Source organism: Cyprinodon tularosa, unplaced genomic scaffold, assembly GCF_016077235.1.
Source record: "Cyprinodon tularosa strain WSP-4 unplaced genomic scaffold, ASM1607723v1 ctg527, whole genome shotgun sequence".
Classification (NCBI taxonomy): domain Eukaryota; kingdom Metazoa; phylum Chordata; class Actinopteri; order Cyprinodontiformes; family Cyprinodontidae; genus Cyprinodon; species Cyprinodon tularosa.
Window position 1 is genome coordinate 142,846 of NW_024039260.1, and position 16,752 is coordinate 159,597.

A 16,752-nucleotide genomic window follows, 5' to 3' on the forward strand; every position below is an offset into this window, starting at 1 on the left:
TCACAAATTATTCTGTTACTGGATCCATGTTAGATTACAGTGAATGAGATTCAGAATGCTTATATGAGACCATTGAAAGCTGTTGTACAGGACATTCAAGAAATATATCTAGCTTGTATCGTAAAATCATTTACATATTTTTTTTTTTTTTGTAAAGGCGCTTATTCGCCTGAGTTTAAGCAAAAGAAGCGTTGGGTTTGAGGTTTTTTCTCTAGATCCATAAATGGGAATTTCGATGATGCAAAAGTTAGAAAAACATTAGTATTATCAGCCATTTTTTAAATCTGTTATATGATCTTGAAACATCTATTTTTATACAAATCTTTTATATTTTCACCCCTATTTTCATGTTTTCACCTCAAGAGCAAGGATTTTTTTTTATTTTAGGGCTGGAAAATGTATTGCTTTTGCAGTATAATCAATTTTTGAAAATATAATCTTCATTTAACAAAGGGACTTCATTTATGGTCACATGACATTTAACAGGAGTAATAAACTACCTTTTGTTGTCTAGCACTTTAGGTGACAGTAATGTGTTTAAAGGGGGGTTGCTGCCAGACAGAAGGGAAGAACGAGCTCAAACTAGCTCCATCCATCTGAAATCACAATAATATTTAAATCTGCATTTTAATTCTTGTGTCTCTTTATTTACATTATCAGAAATACAGGAAATCATTTTATGCGTTCATGACTTCAACTGGTTTTTGTTTTTTAGGATGAAGAGGAGGAAATCAAGCTGGAAATCAACATGCTGAAGAAGTATTCCCATCACAGAAATATAGCCACATATTATGGAGCCTTCATCAAGAAAAGTCCACCAGGCCACGATGACCAGCTCTGGGTGAGTTCACCTCATGACTTGCCTTACTTTTACCTCATCACTCTATTATGCAACAGCTTTGTGTTGCAGTGACGTAAAAATAAATTCAGCACTAAGCAATGAATGTAGTTGAATCCCTTGAATTATTTGAAGCTCGACTGCCACAGATTTATCTGAAAATACATCAGTAAAATCCAGCAGATTATGGTATATATAATCTGCTGGATCACACCATATCTATATAATCACACCATATATGGTATACTATGCAAATAGATCATGACCAGGACTAATTCAGAACATGGTTCATAACTGTTGTAGCAATAACTAAAAATACAAATATGTATATATATATATATATGTGTGTGTGTGTGTGTGTGTTAGGGGTGTAAATAATAATCGTTTTGTATCGATACATCGATCCAGGCCGACGATCCGATGCATCGACACGTCTGCAAGAGTATCGATTCATGTTTTTCTTTCTGTTCCTGGACGTAATTCGGACTCCCGTGCTGCGGTGGCGCTAAACCTATTTTGCCCTCCTACCTCGCTTCCTTTAGCCACTACCCTCTTTCTGCTTTCACACACACTCGCGTAAACACAGAGGCAATATTTTTCTTCTGTGAATGAGGTTTTCATAGGTCTAGGTGGAGTACAATTTTGCTACTTCTGTCATTTTCTGTTGCTTTTCAAATAAAAGGCATAACGGTATTACAGTTTTCATTGATTTATTTCAAATTTAAAACATTGTCTAGCCTGTAAGGTAAAAAAAATTTAAAAAAATTTATAATAATAATTAATCCAATCATATTGTGCTGTATTCTTGAGTATCGAAAATAATCAAATCATTGGTTCATAAATTGATTCTGAATCGAATCGCCATCATAGGTGGGATTTACACCCCTGGTGTGTGTTTATATTGTGGAGTTAAGAAGCTGAGGCAGAGGCATTTCTTGCAAGAAAAAAGGTTCAAATTTATTTAAGGTCTTCAGACGGAAAGATAGAGCTCTGACTGAAGCATCCTGAGTAAACACATTTATACCTTACAAAATCCCAACACACACACTCCCCCCAGGGAAACCAACCCGCCCCCTGCATAAAGAACTTTCTCACACTTGAACATTGAAGCAAAACAACTTGAGTTCATCAAGGCCATTCCCTGTTAGGTTAATAAATCTTTCACTGGATCTCCTCAAAACCCTTCATGCCATGAAGGAAGCTGAGTAAAGCATTCTTATCTCTCATGACCTTCATTTGGAACCTGTGAGGCTAAGATCAGACATATCTCAACATTTTTTACTCCACAATATAAATATAAATATATATTTTTCCATAGATATATAAATACACACAGTATATATAAAACTCCGTACCAAGAATAAAAATAAAAGCAGAATAAGACCATTGTATGTATAAAGATAAAAAATATAATAAAATTGTTATAATGAAACGGTAAAAGCCAACAGTACAATAAAACTTTAAAAAAAATTTAAAAAACAGAAAAGATATATTTGTGTAGAAATATTTAATGAATAATCAGCAGCACCTAACTGTGGATTCATACCTGCCCTTGGCTTTTCTGATCGATGGCAACGTCGCCTCGTCGTTTGTTTTCAGTGTCTAAGTCGATAAACACAGGGAGGAAAAAAATGGAGATATAACATGTGAGTCAGACAGTAAAGCTACATTCAGACAGCTGAAGCATCTCTGCTGCTCCAGCTACACGTTCAAAAAGTGGGTCTGATGCGCGTTGGGCGGAGCTGCCCTATCCTTTCTTTGCCTGTAACAATGGCGGATGAAATTGAAAGAGTCACTTGGCTTATTTTAATGATTAATGCTATACGTTCAGACCGCAAGTGCTGGAAGCAGCAAAAACGCTTCTGCTGCTTCATTTTCGATGCTTGACCACATCGAGGCACAGTGTGTCCACATGCTTCCGGTGCTTCTGCTGCTCATGTGTTTAATGGCAGAGAGCAGATGTGCTATATTTTCTCTTATAAGAGGGTAAAAAGTAGTTTTGATATGATATACACCAGATAAGCATACAATTAATTGTCCCCAAGAATGCAATAAACAAATAAATTTAGGTAGAAATTAAATTATACAGTGAGACATAAATGGGTGGGCAGAAGGTGACCCACTAAGACAGGCATCCCCAAAGTCTGTCCTCAAGGGCCGCTGTCCTGCAGGTTTTAGAGGTTTCCCTGATTTAGCACAGCTGAATATGATGATTGGAGTTGAGCAAAAGCCTGTTAATCAGCTATCAATTAAAATCAGCTGTGCTGAAGCAAGGAAACCTCTAAAACCTGCAGGACAGCAGGCCTCGAAGACCAACTTTAGGGATGCCTTCCTCATTTGCATAATGAGGCAGAAATGCAAACAGAAATGTAAAAACGACAGGCAGAAATAAATAGCATGGAAGAAATTAATAGGTTAAAAAATACAAAGGAAGAATAAAACAGTCAAAAATATTATAACATAAAAAATTAACAAATAAAGTTGAAGATTATAACGGACAATAAATGAATAAAGTAATTATTACAAAGGCGAATTAATAAAGCTAATTAAAAGAGATATATAAATATATACATTTATGTCTCACTACATGATTTAATTTCTACCTAAATTTAATTGTATGCTTAGTTATTTATTGAACATTTATTTATTTATGTATTTATTTTTAAATATGGTAGAGCTGGTCCTCCGTGCACCAAGACCCTGTGTTTTTTTTTTGTTTTTTTTACAGCTGCTTCTTTAACCACGTTTAACGGTTTCCACAAAAAGACCTGGGTGCATGTTACTTTTATGATAATTATATTTTCTACCAACCGTCTCTTAAGATGTGATCTGTCCCTTGAGTGGAAGCACTTTAAGCGCGTTTAAGGCAACGTGTTCATCATGTGTATACACAGAGAGCATGTCTGCAGAAATTCAGGGAGTTGTTCTAATAAAGGTTTAACTGAAATAAATGGAAACGAAATGTGGATCATTATACACATTTCTATCATATAGACGTGTGTACTTGTTTTTTAAACCATTCTAAACACGAATGGCAAAGCTTTTCTGGATCTGGCCTCTAAGCTGGAAATAAAAGTTGAAAGAAAGTTGCAGGGGAATATCTGTCTACACACAGGAGAGAGAATAAGAAAGCAAAGAGAAAAGGTGAATAAAAATGCATCTGGAAGTATTCTTATTACTAGGTTTAAAGCATTTGGGTCAAAAAAGAAAGAATATGATGTAGCACCGCTCATCAGGACAAGCAACTCCAATTAAATGACCCGGAAAATGAGCAGCTGTGTTTACATAATGTTTAACACACTGGCCTTCAGATTTGACAAAAGAGGCGATTTAAAGAAGTCTCCTGAATCTGGTACCTGAATGCTTCAGATAATAACGGCGTTTCTGGATGAATGTTTCTGGAATGCTTTAGAACTGCGGCTTATTGGTGAAAAAGGGAAGAAAACTTCATGACGGATTCAAACCTAAAGCTTCTACTTAAATAGATATCACTTGTGCTTTGATGAGCAGTTAGCTTGATCTAAGTTTATTTTATGCAGAATTTTCAGGCTATAATGAACTATTAGTGAAAAGTTTTCTGTTTAGTTTTGCAAGGAACTGCTTGACCCAGACATACAAGTCAGTAGTAGAACCTTACAGTGTTTATTTCTGTTTTCACATTTTCAGAAAGTCATAGTAACTAATTAGGACTATGAAATATAAATCCTACCTATAAAAATATAATGCACTGTAATTCAAATGGATGTCTATTATTTATTGATTTCTCCCAGGTTAATGCTTCTTCTTTCATCAGTAAATATGCACCAGTCAGAATTTTGCAAACATTTGACCATTTGATTCATATTTCAGCCAATTAGGATTAAACACAGAGGCAGCTTGGTGCCAGTTAGGTGAAACTTTTGCCTTCGTCTGTCAGTCGCTGCATATTTTAAATGGGTTGGAAAAGATTTTTCCGTTCAGTTTCAGCTGCAATAAGATCCTCACTGCGTTTAAGGATGTTTGTAATAATGTGGCTTCTTGAAATGTTTGTAGACGTTTTAGTAAAAAAAAAAAGGTAAGAGTTGTAGTTGGTCTATCTAAGCAGTGGTAGATCATTTTGGATTGTATTTTTCTCTCCTTCAGCTCGTCATGGAGTTCTGTGGTGCCGGCTCAATCACCGATCTGGTGAAAAACACCAAGGGCAACACTCTGAAGGAGGACTGGATCGCCTACATCTCCAGGGAGATCCTCAGGGTTTGTAACCGAAACGTTTAATACCTCATGAGTTTCCACATAACGTACACATATGAAATGTTTTTTGGAGATACGTTTGTGTGATATTATTTTTAATGGTGTGTTTGTGCAGGGGTTAGCACACTTACACGCTCATCACGTGATCCACCGTGACATCAAGGGACAAAATGTGCTGCTGACTGAAAACGCTGAGGTCAAGCTGGGTAAGAGCTTTTACCTTTAAGATGAGAGGAATAGTGTGCAGCACATGTTGCCAGACACTGTAAGATGTGTCGCACATTTTCAACACAAATGATTCACCTAGATAAGGGAAAATATTTAATAATTAAAAAAAACCTACCTTGCTGTTTGACATCTGTGGGAACCTTCCATCAGTCCATCTTATCTTTATTTCTTTAACTGCTTACAATTAAATTACCATTCATGATCAGAGCCCTCTCTGTGAACTCTCTGATTGCTGTCCTGTGACACTAAGTGTAAGCCACGTGTTTCCACTGCAGCCATGATGAAACACTAGCTTAGAAGGGCACAATGGATGGAGATCAGGAAAACGCAGAATGTAGAGCTCCAAACCCGATGATCAGCAATAAACCCGGTGAAAGTCTGATATATAAATATGTAGAAGAGGCTTACATTTCAGGTATTCCTTCCACATTTAGGCCTTTTTCCAACAGGGTTTCTTTTTTTTTCTCTGGCAGCAGTGGAAACATTTTATAATTAAGTTAGCCAGCACTAAAAAGATTGGGTCTATAACTGCCTTATAGACAAGCTGTCAGCTAAGCTGCTGCAGCAGCAGAAACAGGTTCTTTGTTCGGTTTACTTTGAAAATGAATACATTTTTTGAATTGTTCAGCAACTGACTGAACATTTTGAGCTAAACTAACAAGCTTATATGGAAATATTTCTTATTAACTCCTGAGGTAGGAAGCAAGTACTTATATTTATTGGTCTTTTTAGGAGTAGTTTGACTGCATGATAGATTTAGCTTTTATTACATTCAAGATTTTTTGGTAAAATTTCCACTAGTTTGTGAAATTAAGCTCTTTTTTAATTAATTTAATGCTGCTTTCGATAAATAAATAATCATAAAAAACTTTCAAACTTGTTATTTTATTCAGTTCTGTGCTACCAATTCACCCTTCAATTAAACTGTCGCAGCTTGAGCGGAAGTACCTCACCGTTTGGGTATCACAGAAGTAATGAATCAACCGAAATCCATCCATCCATCCATCCATCCATCCATCCATCCATCCATCCATCCATCCATCCATCCATCCATCCATCCATCCATCCATCCATCTATCTATCTATCTATCTATCTATCTATCTATCTATCTATCTATCTATCTATCTATCTATCTATCTATCTATCTATCTATCTATCTATCTATCTATCTATCTATCTATCTATCTATCTATCTATCTCTCTATCTATCTATCTATCTATCTATCTATCTATCTATCTATCTATCTATCTATCTATCTATCTATCTATAGATAGAAATATATAGATATATATATATATATAGATATATATAAAGGTGACTACCTCTTGAAGCTCATCAAGAGAGTACCAAGTGTGAGAAGCAGTAATCAAAGCAAAAGGTGGCTACTTTGAAGAACCTGAAGAACTGAAATTTTTTTCAGTTGTGTCACAGTTTTTTGTTAAGTATATAATTCCACATGTGTTAATTCATAGTTTTGATGCCTTCATTGTGAATCTACAATTTTCATAGTCATGAAAATAGTCTTTTAATGAGAAGGTGGGTCTGTACTATATATATATATATATATATATATATATATATATATATATATATATATATATATATATATTAGTGCTGTCAAAATTATCGCGTTATTAACGCGTCAACGCGAGGCCATTTTAACGGCGATAATTTTTTAAACGTGAGATTAACGCTATGTGGTTTTATGGTGCAATTTTCCAAGTACATCCCGCTGCAGCCTGCGGGAAGGCGGGGCTATTTTCCCCCAGTGTATGCATTTCTCATAGGCTTCGAGAGCGGAGCTCCTCAAGGGAAAAAGACGCTCATACACTGGGTGACGCTAGTGCCTTTTCTTTAAGCCCCACCACCAACAAACAAGTTGAGTGTCTGGTAACTAGTAGCAACCTGAAATACGCTGAGAAAACAGATTACTGAGGTGAAATGGAATCTGCTACGGCACTCTTGCCGTCTGTGTACGCCACAGGTCAGTATTGCATGTGTGTGTGTGTGTGTGTGTGGGTGGGTGGGTGCTTGTGTGTGTGTTCTCATTTTTGTTAAGAGGCTGAAAAGTAACTTTCTAGAGCATAGACTACCTCCATCTAGTGATGTCGGTCTATTGATTTTGATGTATTGATTGAAAATTGTTCATTATTATCTTGGTTAATTAACATCTAATGTTAACTCTACTGCATTTTATAGCAGTAGGGTAAAATGCTTGTCTTTGTTCAAAAGACTGTATTAACTGTAAAGACTGTCTTTTACATCAGCCTGTTTTCAGGGCCTTTTTTTTGGCCTACATATTTGTTATTTTTTGCTACATGCCTCCCCATCTTCTTGCCATATGTTTCTATGGCATAAATCAGTGTCTGTGACCTGTTCTCATTTAAAAAAAAGAACATTGGCACAAACCTTGCCTGTATGTATTTTTTTGTATGTCATCGAGAGTATTTAAATGATTTTCAATCAGGAAAAATATGTGCGATTAAAATGCGATTAATCGCGAGTTAACTTAGGCATTGATGCGATTAATCGCGATTAAAAAAATTTAATCGATTGACAGCACTAATATATATATATATATATATATATATATATAGAGAGAGAGAGAGAGATAGACAGACAGACAGACAGACAGACAGACAGACAGACAGACAGACAGACTATAATGAAATAGTACGTCTCTCATTAAGCAAAATCTCTTCCTCCTGCAGGCAAAGTAAGTTTATAAAGACAATTTTTAACGGCTTTACCAATATGTGAAAAGTAATTGGTTGAAATAGTTTTAAATTAGAAATTAACCTACGCACTGGTAATGACCATACGGATTATGTCATTATTTAACCTTTTCAGCCTGGCCATTGCATCTCTTGTCTATCTTCTTCTCTTTGTGCTCATTCTGTCAAAAAGGCTCAAATACTGGTGTTTAATATTCCTATTAAAAATAACTTAAAATTTTCAGAGCACTGCTGTTTTCATCTTTAGGTCAGTTATTTATTTACAGAATCGGGAGCTGCTATATATACGAATGTATTTGTGGAAAACACACAAAGTGTGAAGGATGCAGAACGGATTATTACTGTTTTTTTCCCCGCAGTGGATTTCGGTGTGAGCGCTCAGCTGGACAGAACAGTAGGTCGAAGGAACACATTCATCGGGACGCCTTACTGGATGGCCCCAGAGGTTATTGCTTGTGATGAAAACCCCGACGCTACCTACGACTACAGGGTAAGGAGGCTTCAGATGGACAGAAGAGATGAAAACATTTAAATGTCACCATCAAAACTTTCTTAGACCACAAAAATATTAATAAATCAAGTAATTTTCTTCCATTTAATGAGAAAAAAAGATTAGATACCTCAAACATCTGTTATTGTATGTTTTAATACCTGTGTTTGTTCTTGGTCTGTTCTCTGTCTTCCAGAGTGACCTGTGGTCCTGTGGAATCACAGCCATAGAGATGGCTGAGGGAGCTCCCCGTAAGTACAACCTGCTTGTTTTACTTCTCATTTATTCTTTTACTTTAAAGAAAACGGGATGCATTGCATTGGATGAGCTAAACATTGTGTTATAATAACAGGGAAAAAGGAATGATCAGTATTTGATTAACTTAATGAATTAATGAAATGTTGCGGACGATCTAAAAACAAAAAATAGATTTTTTTTGTGTAATGCCACAATTTTGGCTCCCCAGAGCCTCCGTAGCTGTAGTTTTACTCCCATGGTGCAGTTTGGCAAGCTACCGGTGAGGATGGGAAGTTAGTCTGGAAGAAAGGAATAAAATCATCCGTTGTTTTTAACTGGTTTGGGTTTGCTGCGACAGACGTGGAGCAAGAAACCCCACGCTGCAACATTTACCTAAAGGCCCCACAAACATTTTTCAGCATCCTAAACAGAATCTAAAAAATGCCAGTCTCTCCAGGACAAACAACCTCGAACAAACCAACAAAACTCAGCTAGAAGCCCAGGCTGGAGGGTGACGAAAACAAACATACCAAACACCAATGGGAAATGTTTGTGGAAACTAGGGTAATTAGCATTAGCTATAAGGATGGGACTTTTCTAATGGTAAAAAACTGACTTTATGTGGCAATTTTCTCATCATGGAACGATTTTATTACTAATATGCTGGATTACTTTTTTATCTGTGGACCCGATCCAGCTCTAAAATGGTGGTATCAGCGTCGGCGAGTACCAACAAATAGGACACCGATACCATTTTTGATGTTTGTATGTCACTTGAACGCAGCCTTTTCTCTACCGACACTCACTAGCGTTACCTATCGCTATTACCCTCTTCAAGACCAATGAGAGTAATTTCACTTTCTTACTGTTGCACTAGTGTTATAGATGTTATATAAGTTCATGAAAGTTGCACTATTTTGGCATTTGAGAGCCAAAACTTGGGGTTTAAAAGAGGTTATTAAATTATTAATGTAATTTTACTGTCTTACTGTTGAAGTACTGTTATTCATGGTATAATTTCACGAATGTCGCACTATTTTGGCCTTTGAGAGCCAAAAGTTTATTTAACTATTGTCACCCATTCCAGGTAGGCAATAAAAAGTTTTCCTGCTTCACAAAGGTAGGCAGCAGCTTGACAAAGCCATGATGGCAATTATTTTAAATCCAAGTAGTATGCAGTTCTTTATATATACACAAATATCAATTTCAAACAGATGGTATCGGCCGATACTGCACAGCCAGGTATCAGGTATCGGTGCATCACTAAATGGAATATAAACAATCTAAGATGGGATTTATAATACGGCCTGAGGAACGCTTCAAAACTAGGAAGTCGGAGCTTTATTTTAGAAATTCTGATTTAACTTGCTGCTATATCTTTATTAATTGTGCTTTGGTGCTCATGCCAAAAAAGGAAAATTAAAAACAATCCACTGGAATTTGTTTCCAAGTTTCAAGATGTTTCGCTTCCCATCCAGGAAGCTTTTTCAATTCAAAATGTGAGGAACAGCATTGAGTTGGAGGTACGACTGTATAAAACCTTGTACTCAACGCTATTTCTGACATTTTGAATTAAGAAAGCTTCTTGTATGTGAAGCGAAACGTCTTCTAACTTGGAAACAAAGTCCAGTTAATAATTTTTAATTTTCTTTTTTTGGAATGACCATGACCTGGATGACTGAGAATCTTCACCAGCGTTTGGTGCTCATGGTTTCCATAAAATTAACTGGGTTGTTATATTGTGGAGAATCTAAGCTTTCTAAGGATATACGTATTGTCTATTTTAGTAAAAGTTTAAACAGTGTTATTTTTAACTGTACTGCTGTGTTTAATGTAAATATGCACAACGTAGCGCCGGCGATCGGGTGGATGTTAATAAGTAGGGGGGAAATTGTAAAAAATCCTAATTTGAATTAAAAATAAACAAAACTGAGATTTTATTTTCAGGCCATAGCGCCCAGCCCTAATTTGGCTTAACCCAGTTTGCAAAAGTATGTTTTAAATTTTACAGGATGAAATGATTTAGTTAATATCAGTGTCTGTCTGTTCTTCGCTGCAGCTCTGTGCGACATGCATCCAATGAGAGCCCTCTTCCTCATCCCCAGAAACCCGCCTCCTCGACTGAAGTCCAAGAAATGGTGAGCTGACCGCTTCTTTCTTTGTCCTTGATCCAAGGACGGACTCCTCCGTGAATACGTGATCACAGCTCTGTTCCACCCTCACAGGTCCAAGAAGTTCTTCAGCTTCATCGAAGGCTGCCTGGTGAAGAACTACACCCAGCGCCCCCCCACTGATCAGCTCCTGAAGCACCCCTTCATTCGGGACCAGCCCAATGAGAGGCAGGTCCGCATTCAGCTCAAAGATCACATCGACAGAACCAAGAAGAAGAGGGGAGAGAAAGGTGAGCTCATGTTTTTCTCTATAGTTTGCAGTTGATCTAAGAATACATTTTAAGTGTTTCATGCCTTTTTTTATTTTTATTTACCTGCCAGACGAGACAGAGTATGAATACAGTGGCAGTGAAGAAGAGGAGGAAGAAGCTTCTGAGCAAGAAGGAGAGCCAAGGTGAACATTTCACATTTAAAGAAAACGACTTAAAAAAGCAGATTCAAGCTTTTTTTAGGTTCAACTTTGTAAAAACCAGAAGGATAAGAATCATAGAAAAAGTCATTTAAGCTGTTTGATTAACTAATGTTGGGGGAAAAGATCTAAAATAGAAACAAACTAGAAAAAGCTGTTTCGGAGAAACATCAAAGTGGGAATGCTTTTGCTGAATGAAAAAAGCTGAAATTAACTGCAGAACATATAAAAATGTGATAGGAAGTCATTAGAAACTTCAAACTGCAGAAAACAATTGAATCATCTGAAGATTTTATAGGGTAGAAACATCCGGCAGTAAAATGGCAGAAACAAACTCATCTTAAAAGCTGCACAGTCAAACCATACATGATATCAAAAAATGTTGATCAGCATAAAGAAAACAGTGTCATCCTTAGAGGATTGAAAATCTACAAACCTATGTGCAAGACTGACCATGAGAAGCAGAGGAAGGACAGAGAGAGAAGCTTATAGAAAGAGAGCTAATACCACTTAAGGAGCTGAATTTATCAAAAAAACTAACCTGCATGTTACGAGCCGCTGTGGTGATGAAAGCACCGTTGGCAGGCTTAGGCTGCATGTTACGAGGTTAGCAGATGCTTTATTACAGTGTAAATCTTAGAACCTGATTAAGAAATATGCACTGAGGTGTGTGGTCAACAGGCCTTGGTAGTGTAATTTGAAGAAATTGGTTGAGTTTGGGTCATAGCTACAAGCCATACGGCACAATGAATGAGTGTATGTAAGGAAGAGGCTTTTATTTTGTAGAGTCCCTTTAGTCTTATTTTGAAAGTCTATCATGGATGTGTGTCAAGGGAAGGGTCATGCCCAGCAGTGATATAGAATCCATTTCTAAATATGAAATCACTGGTTTTCCATGTTATTGGGTGAATAGATGCTGTATTAGAGCATAAATGGGAGACTTTTATTGTGAAATTCGCTCTGGGGTATGTTTTGAAAAGGTCCCTAGAGTCTAATAGAAACAAGCTGGTAGAGTTTGGGTCATAATGCTGAGCCATTTGCATCAATTAATACACAAGTATAATATAGAGGCTTTTATTTTGTAGGGTCACTGGAGTCTTATTTTGAAAGTCTAGCAGGGTTGTGTGTTGAGAAAAGGGTCAGACCCAGCAGTGATACTTGATGACTTTCCAATCATTAAATCACTCTTTCCCCTGTTATTAGGGCAGTAGATGAAGTGGCAATGGGAGGCTTTTATTTTGAAATTTGCTGTGGGGTGTGTTTTGAAAACCCCCTAGAGTCTAATTTTAAAAAAGTGGTTGAGTTTGGGTCATAATGTTGAGCCATATGCTGGGAAAAAAATATGAGTTTAATGTAGGGGCTTTTATTTTGAAGGGTCCCCGGAGTCTTATTTTGAAAGTCTATCAGGGTTGCGTGTGAAGGGAAGGGTCATGGCCAGTAGTCATATTGTATCCACTTCCTAATGTTAAATCAGTGTTGTCTCCCTCCATTAGATTAAAATGTGCTGTTTAAAGTGGTGGAGGTAAAATCCTTTGAAGCACGGTTACCTTGACAACGCTTAACGAGCCTGTCAGTGACAGAGAGACATGCGCATCACTTTCGTTCCTTAGTTCTCAGGCTTTTTTGAATGGGAATATCAGCTCCGAACAAACGAGTGCTGAAGACAAACCGTAAATGGTATCTAAAAAATTCTTTCAGTCTAAGCGAGAGCTATCCTTTGTCTCCAATTGGGGTAACTTTCATGGCTGTAGCTCATTCACAACCTTAATGGGAAGGAGGAATATAAAGGTTTGAGAAATCCTGCTGGTCTCATTGAATAACATGCAGCACAATGGTAGAGCAGAACTCTCAAAAGCAAAACTTTCCCTCCGAACAAACGAGCGGTGAGCCAAAACCGTATTAGGTATTCAAAAAATTCTTTCACCGTGAGCGTCAGCCATCTTTGGACTACAACTGGTGTAACTTTCATATTTCTACAATATTTCGTCTAGGCGTGGTGACGATGTAAAAAAGTGTATAATTGTCAAAATCTTGATTTTGGGGTTCGGACAGATTTGTTACCCCCGAACAAACCTTTTTCCTAGCTAAACGATAAAAGATATCGACACACTTCCTTCAATGTGAGTGCTAGGAAGGTCTGAGGAACAACTTCCACAAGGCTCATGTTGCTACGTCGAACGGTTCCCGAATGGGAGCGATACGAAAAAGTCTGTTTTTTTGAATTTTCAGTTCGGATTTTCAGAGAGCTCTCATTGGATTTCTATTGGGGAAGTGTGGACTTCTTCGTGGTCTGGGCCAAACTGTCGGAAAACCGTAAATGCCACACAAATGAGGGTTACATTTCCTGAATCCTGACAAAAATCCCTACGTTTTGATGTAAAATTTATCTAGATAGAGTAAAAAATGAGCGAGTGAGTTGAAGCTGTTCGGCATGAGTGAAATGTTTGAAAACGCTAGAGTGGCACACTCTAGCAGTTGAACATTCCGTCCATAGACTTCCATTATAAATTTGAAAATCTGTAAAATTTCTTTAAAAGTTTGAAGCTTCACTGAAGCAAAACTGTAAAAGTTAGCAAAAAGCTGAGTTAAACAGTAATAGCAGAAAGATACGGAAACATTTTAAAAGTTGAATGGTGTTTCTAGCTGAAAGTATGCTGAAGTAGTTAAAGGTCAAAGTAGCTGAAGTTTTAGCTGAATTTTGCTGAAATCTGAGAATTCTACATGCATTTCAATGGGGCCAAAAATCGCAGAAAAAGCTGAATATCGCAAAAACTACAAGAAATATCTTTACCAAAAGATATAGCATCATTCTCCTGAAGAAGCTGAACGTTTTGATACCAAATTTGTTGAAATCGGCTGAAAACTGTTGAAGTAGTTTAACGACCAAAAACGTACGGAATAATAATAATAATAACTAGAAAAAGCTGTTTCGCAGAAACAGCAAAGTGGGAATGCTTTTGCTGAATGAAATAATAAAAATTAGCGAAAGAAACTGAAATTAGCTGAGGAACATATGAAAATGTGATAGGAAGTCATCAGAAACTTCAAACTGCAGAAAACAATTGAATCATCTGAAGATTTTGTAGGGTAGAATCATTTGGCAGTAAAATGGCAGAAACAGACTCATCTTAAAAGCTGCACAGCCAAACCATACATGATATCAAAAAATGTCTTGAATGTGGGCACTAGAAGGGTCTTAATATAATGTCTCCCAAGTTTCTAGAAAAATGTCTAAAGAAATTTTGAAGGGGGGTTTACCTACTTTCCAGAAACATGTCAGGCGTGTTATGAATTAGCAGCAAACAGAAAAGCTTAATTCCTGTCCAGAAAGAGAGCAGAATGAAGCCAAAGTTCACAACATAGGCTGAAAAGTATTAAATTAGCTGAATTAGAAAAGAAATTACAAAGAAAAACTTGAATCTTATCTGGTTGAAGAAAAAATTAGTAGCTTAAGGATGGGAAGTAAAATGTTGAGGAAGATGGTATTGAATAAGTATCAAAATTTTGAAATCATATGTGGAAATGTCAAGACTTGGCAAAACAATTTGAAATGATTTAAAATGTGTCGGTTGATCAGCATAAAGAAAACAGTGTCATCCTTAGAGGATTGAAAATCTACAAACCTATGTGCAAGACTGACCATGAGAAGCAGAGGAAGGACAGAGAGAGAAGCTTATAGAAAGAGAGCTAATACCACTTAAGGAGCTGAATTTATCAAAAAAATTAACCTGCATGTTACGAGCCGCTGTGTTGATGACAGCACCGTTGGCAGGCTTAGGCTGCATGTTACGAGGTTAGCAGATGCTTTATTACAGTGTAAATCTTAGAACCTGATTAAGAAATATGCACTGAGGTGTGTGGTCAACAGGCCTTGGTAGTGTAATTTGAAGAAATTGGTTGAGTTTGGGTCATAGCTACGAGCCATACGGCACAATGAATGAGTGTATGTAAGGAAGAGGCTTTTATTTTGTAGAGTCCCTTTAGTCTTATTTTGAAAGTCTATCATGGATGTGTGTCAAGGGAAGGGTCATGCCCAGCAGTGATATAGAATCCATTTCTAAATATGAAATCACTGGTTTTCCATGTTATTGGGTGAATAGATGCTGTATTAGAGCGTAAATGGGAGACTTTTATTGTGAAATTCACTCTGGGGTATGTTTTGAAAAGGTCCCTAGAGTCTAATAGAAACAAGCTGGTAGAGTTTGGGTCATAATGCTGAGCCATTTGCATCAATTAATACACGAGTATAATATAGAGGCTTTTATTTTGTAGGGTCACTGGAGTCTTATTTTGAAAGTCTAGCAGGGTTGTGTGTTGAGAAAAGGGTCAGACCCAGCAGTGATACTTGATGACTTTCCAATCATTAAATCACTCTTTCCCCTGTTATTAGGGCAGTAGATGAAGTGGCAATGGGAGGCTTTTATTTTGAAATTTGCTGTGGGGTGTGTTTTGAAAAACCCCTAGAGTCTCATTTTTAAAAAAGTGGTTGAGTTTGGGTCATAATGTTGAGCCATATGCTGGGAAAAAAATATGAGTTTAATGTAGGGGCTTTTATTTTGAAGGGTCCCCGGAGTCTTATTTTGAAAGTCTATCAGGGTTGCGTGTGAAGGGAAGGGTCATGGCCAGTAGTCATATTGTATCCACTTCCTAATGTTAAATCAGTGTTGTCTCCCTCCATTAGATTAAAATGTGCTGTTTAAAGTGGTGGAGGTAAAATCTCTTTGAAGCACGGTTACCTTGACGACGTTAACGAGCCTGTCAGTGACAGAGAGACATGCGCTTCACTTTCGTTCCTTTCCTCTCAGGCTTTTTTGAATGGGAATATCAGCTCCGAACAAACGAGTGCTGAAGACAAACCGTAAATGGTATCTAAAAAATTCTTTCAGTCTAAGCGAGAGCTATCCTTTGTCTCCAATTGGGGTAACTTTCATGGCTGTAGCTCATTCACAACCTTAATGGGAAGGAGGAATAAAAAGGTTTGAGAAATCCTGCTGGTCTCATTGAATAACATGCAGCACAATGGTAGAGCAGAACTCTCAAAAGCAAAACTTTCCCTCCGAACAAACGAGCGGTGAGCCAAAACCGTATTAGGTATTCAAAAAATTCTTTCACCGTGAGCGTCAGCCATCTTTGGACTACAACTGGTGTAACTTTCATATTTCTACAATATTTCGTCTAGGCGTGGTGACGATGTAAAAAAGTGTATAATTGTCAAAATCTTGATTTTGGGGTTCGGACAGATTTGTTACCCCCGAACAAACCTTTTTCCTAGCTAAACGATAAAAGATATCGACACACTTCCTTCAATGTGAGTGCTAGGAAGGTCTGAGGAACAACTTCACCAAGGCTCATGTTGCTACGTCGAACGGTTCCCGAATGGGAGCGATACGAAAAAGTCTGTTTTTTTGAATT

General features: G+C 37.2%; 1 protein-coding gene across 5 annotated transcripts in view; it reads left to right on the forward strand.

Annotated features, from left to right (window-relative positions):
• LOC119795927 (mitogen-activated protein kinase kinase kinase kinase 4-like) overlaps nt 1–16,752 on the forward strand; it is a 162,457-nt gene that overhangs the window by 87,305 nt on the left and 58,400 nt on the right. For all 5 annotated transcript variants that reach the window (XM_038304170.1, XM_038304171.1, XM_038304172.1 and 2 more), the window contains exons 4-11: nt 716–841; nt 4,961–5,071; nt 5,184–5,274; nt 8,393–8,523; nt 8,720–8,774; nt 10,820–10,898; nt 10,986–11,161; nt 11,253–11,325. In XM_038304170.1, coding sequence (XP_038160098.1) covers nt 716–841; nt 4,961–5,071; nt 5,184–5,274; nt 8,393–8,523; nt 8,720–8,774; nt 10,820–10,898; nt 10,986–11,161; nt 11,253–11,325 — 842 coding nt within the window. The remainder of the gene's footprint in view (nt 1–715; nt 842–4,960; nt 5,072–5,183; nt 5,275–8,392; nt 8,524–8,719; nt 8,775–10,819; nt 10,899–10,985; nt 11,162–11,252; nt 11,326–16,752) is intronic.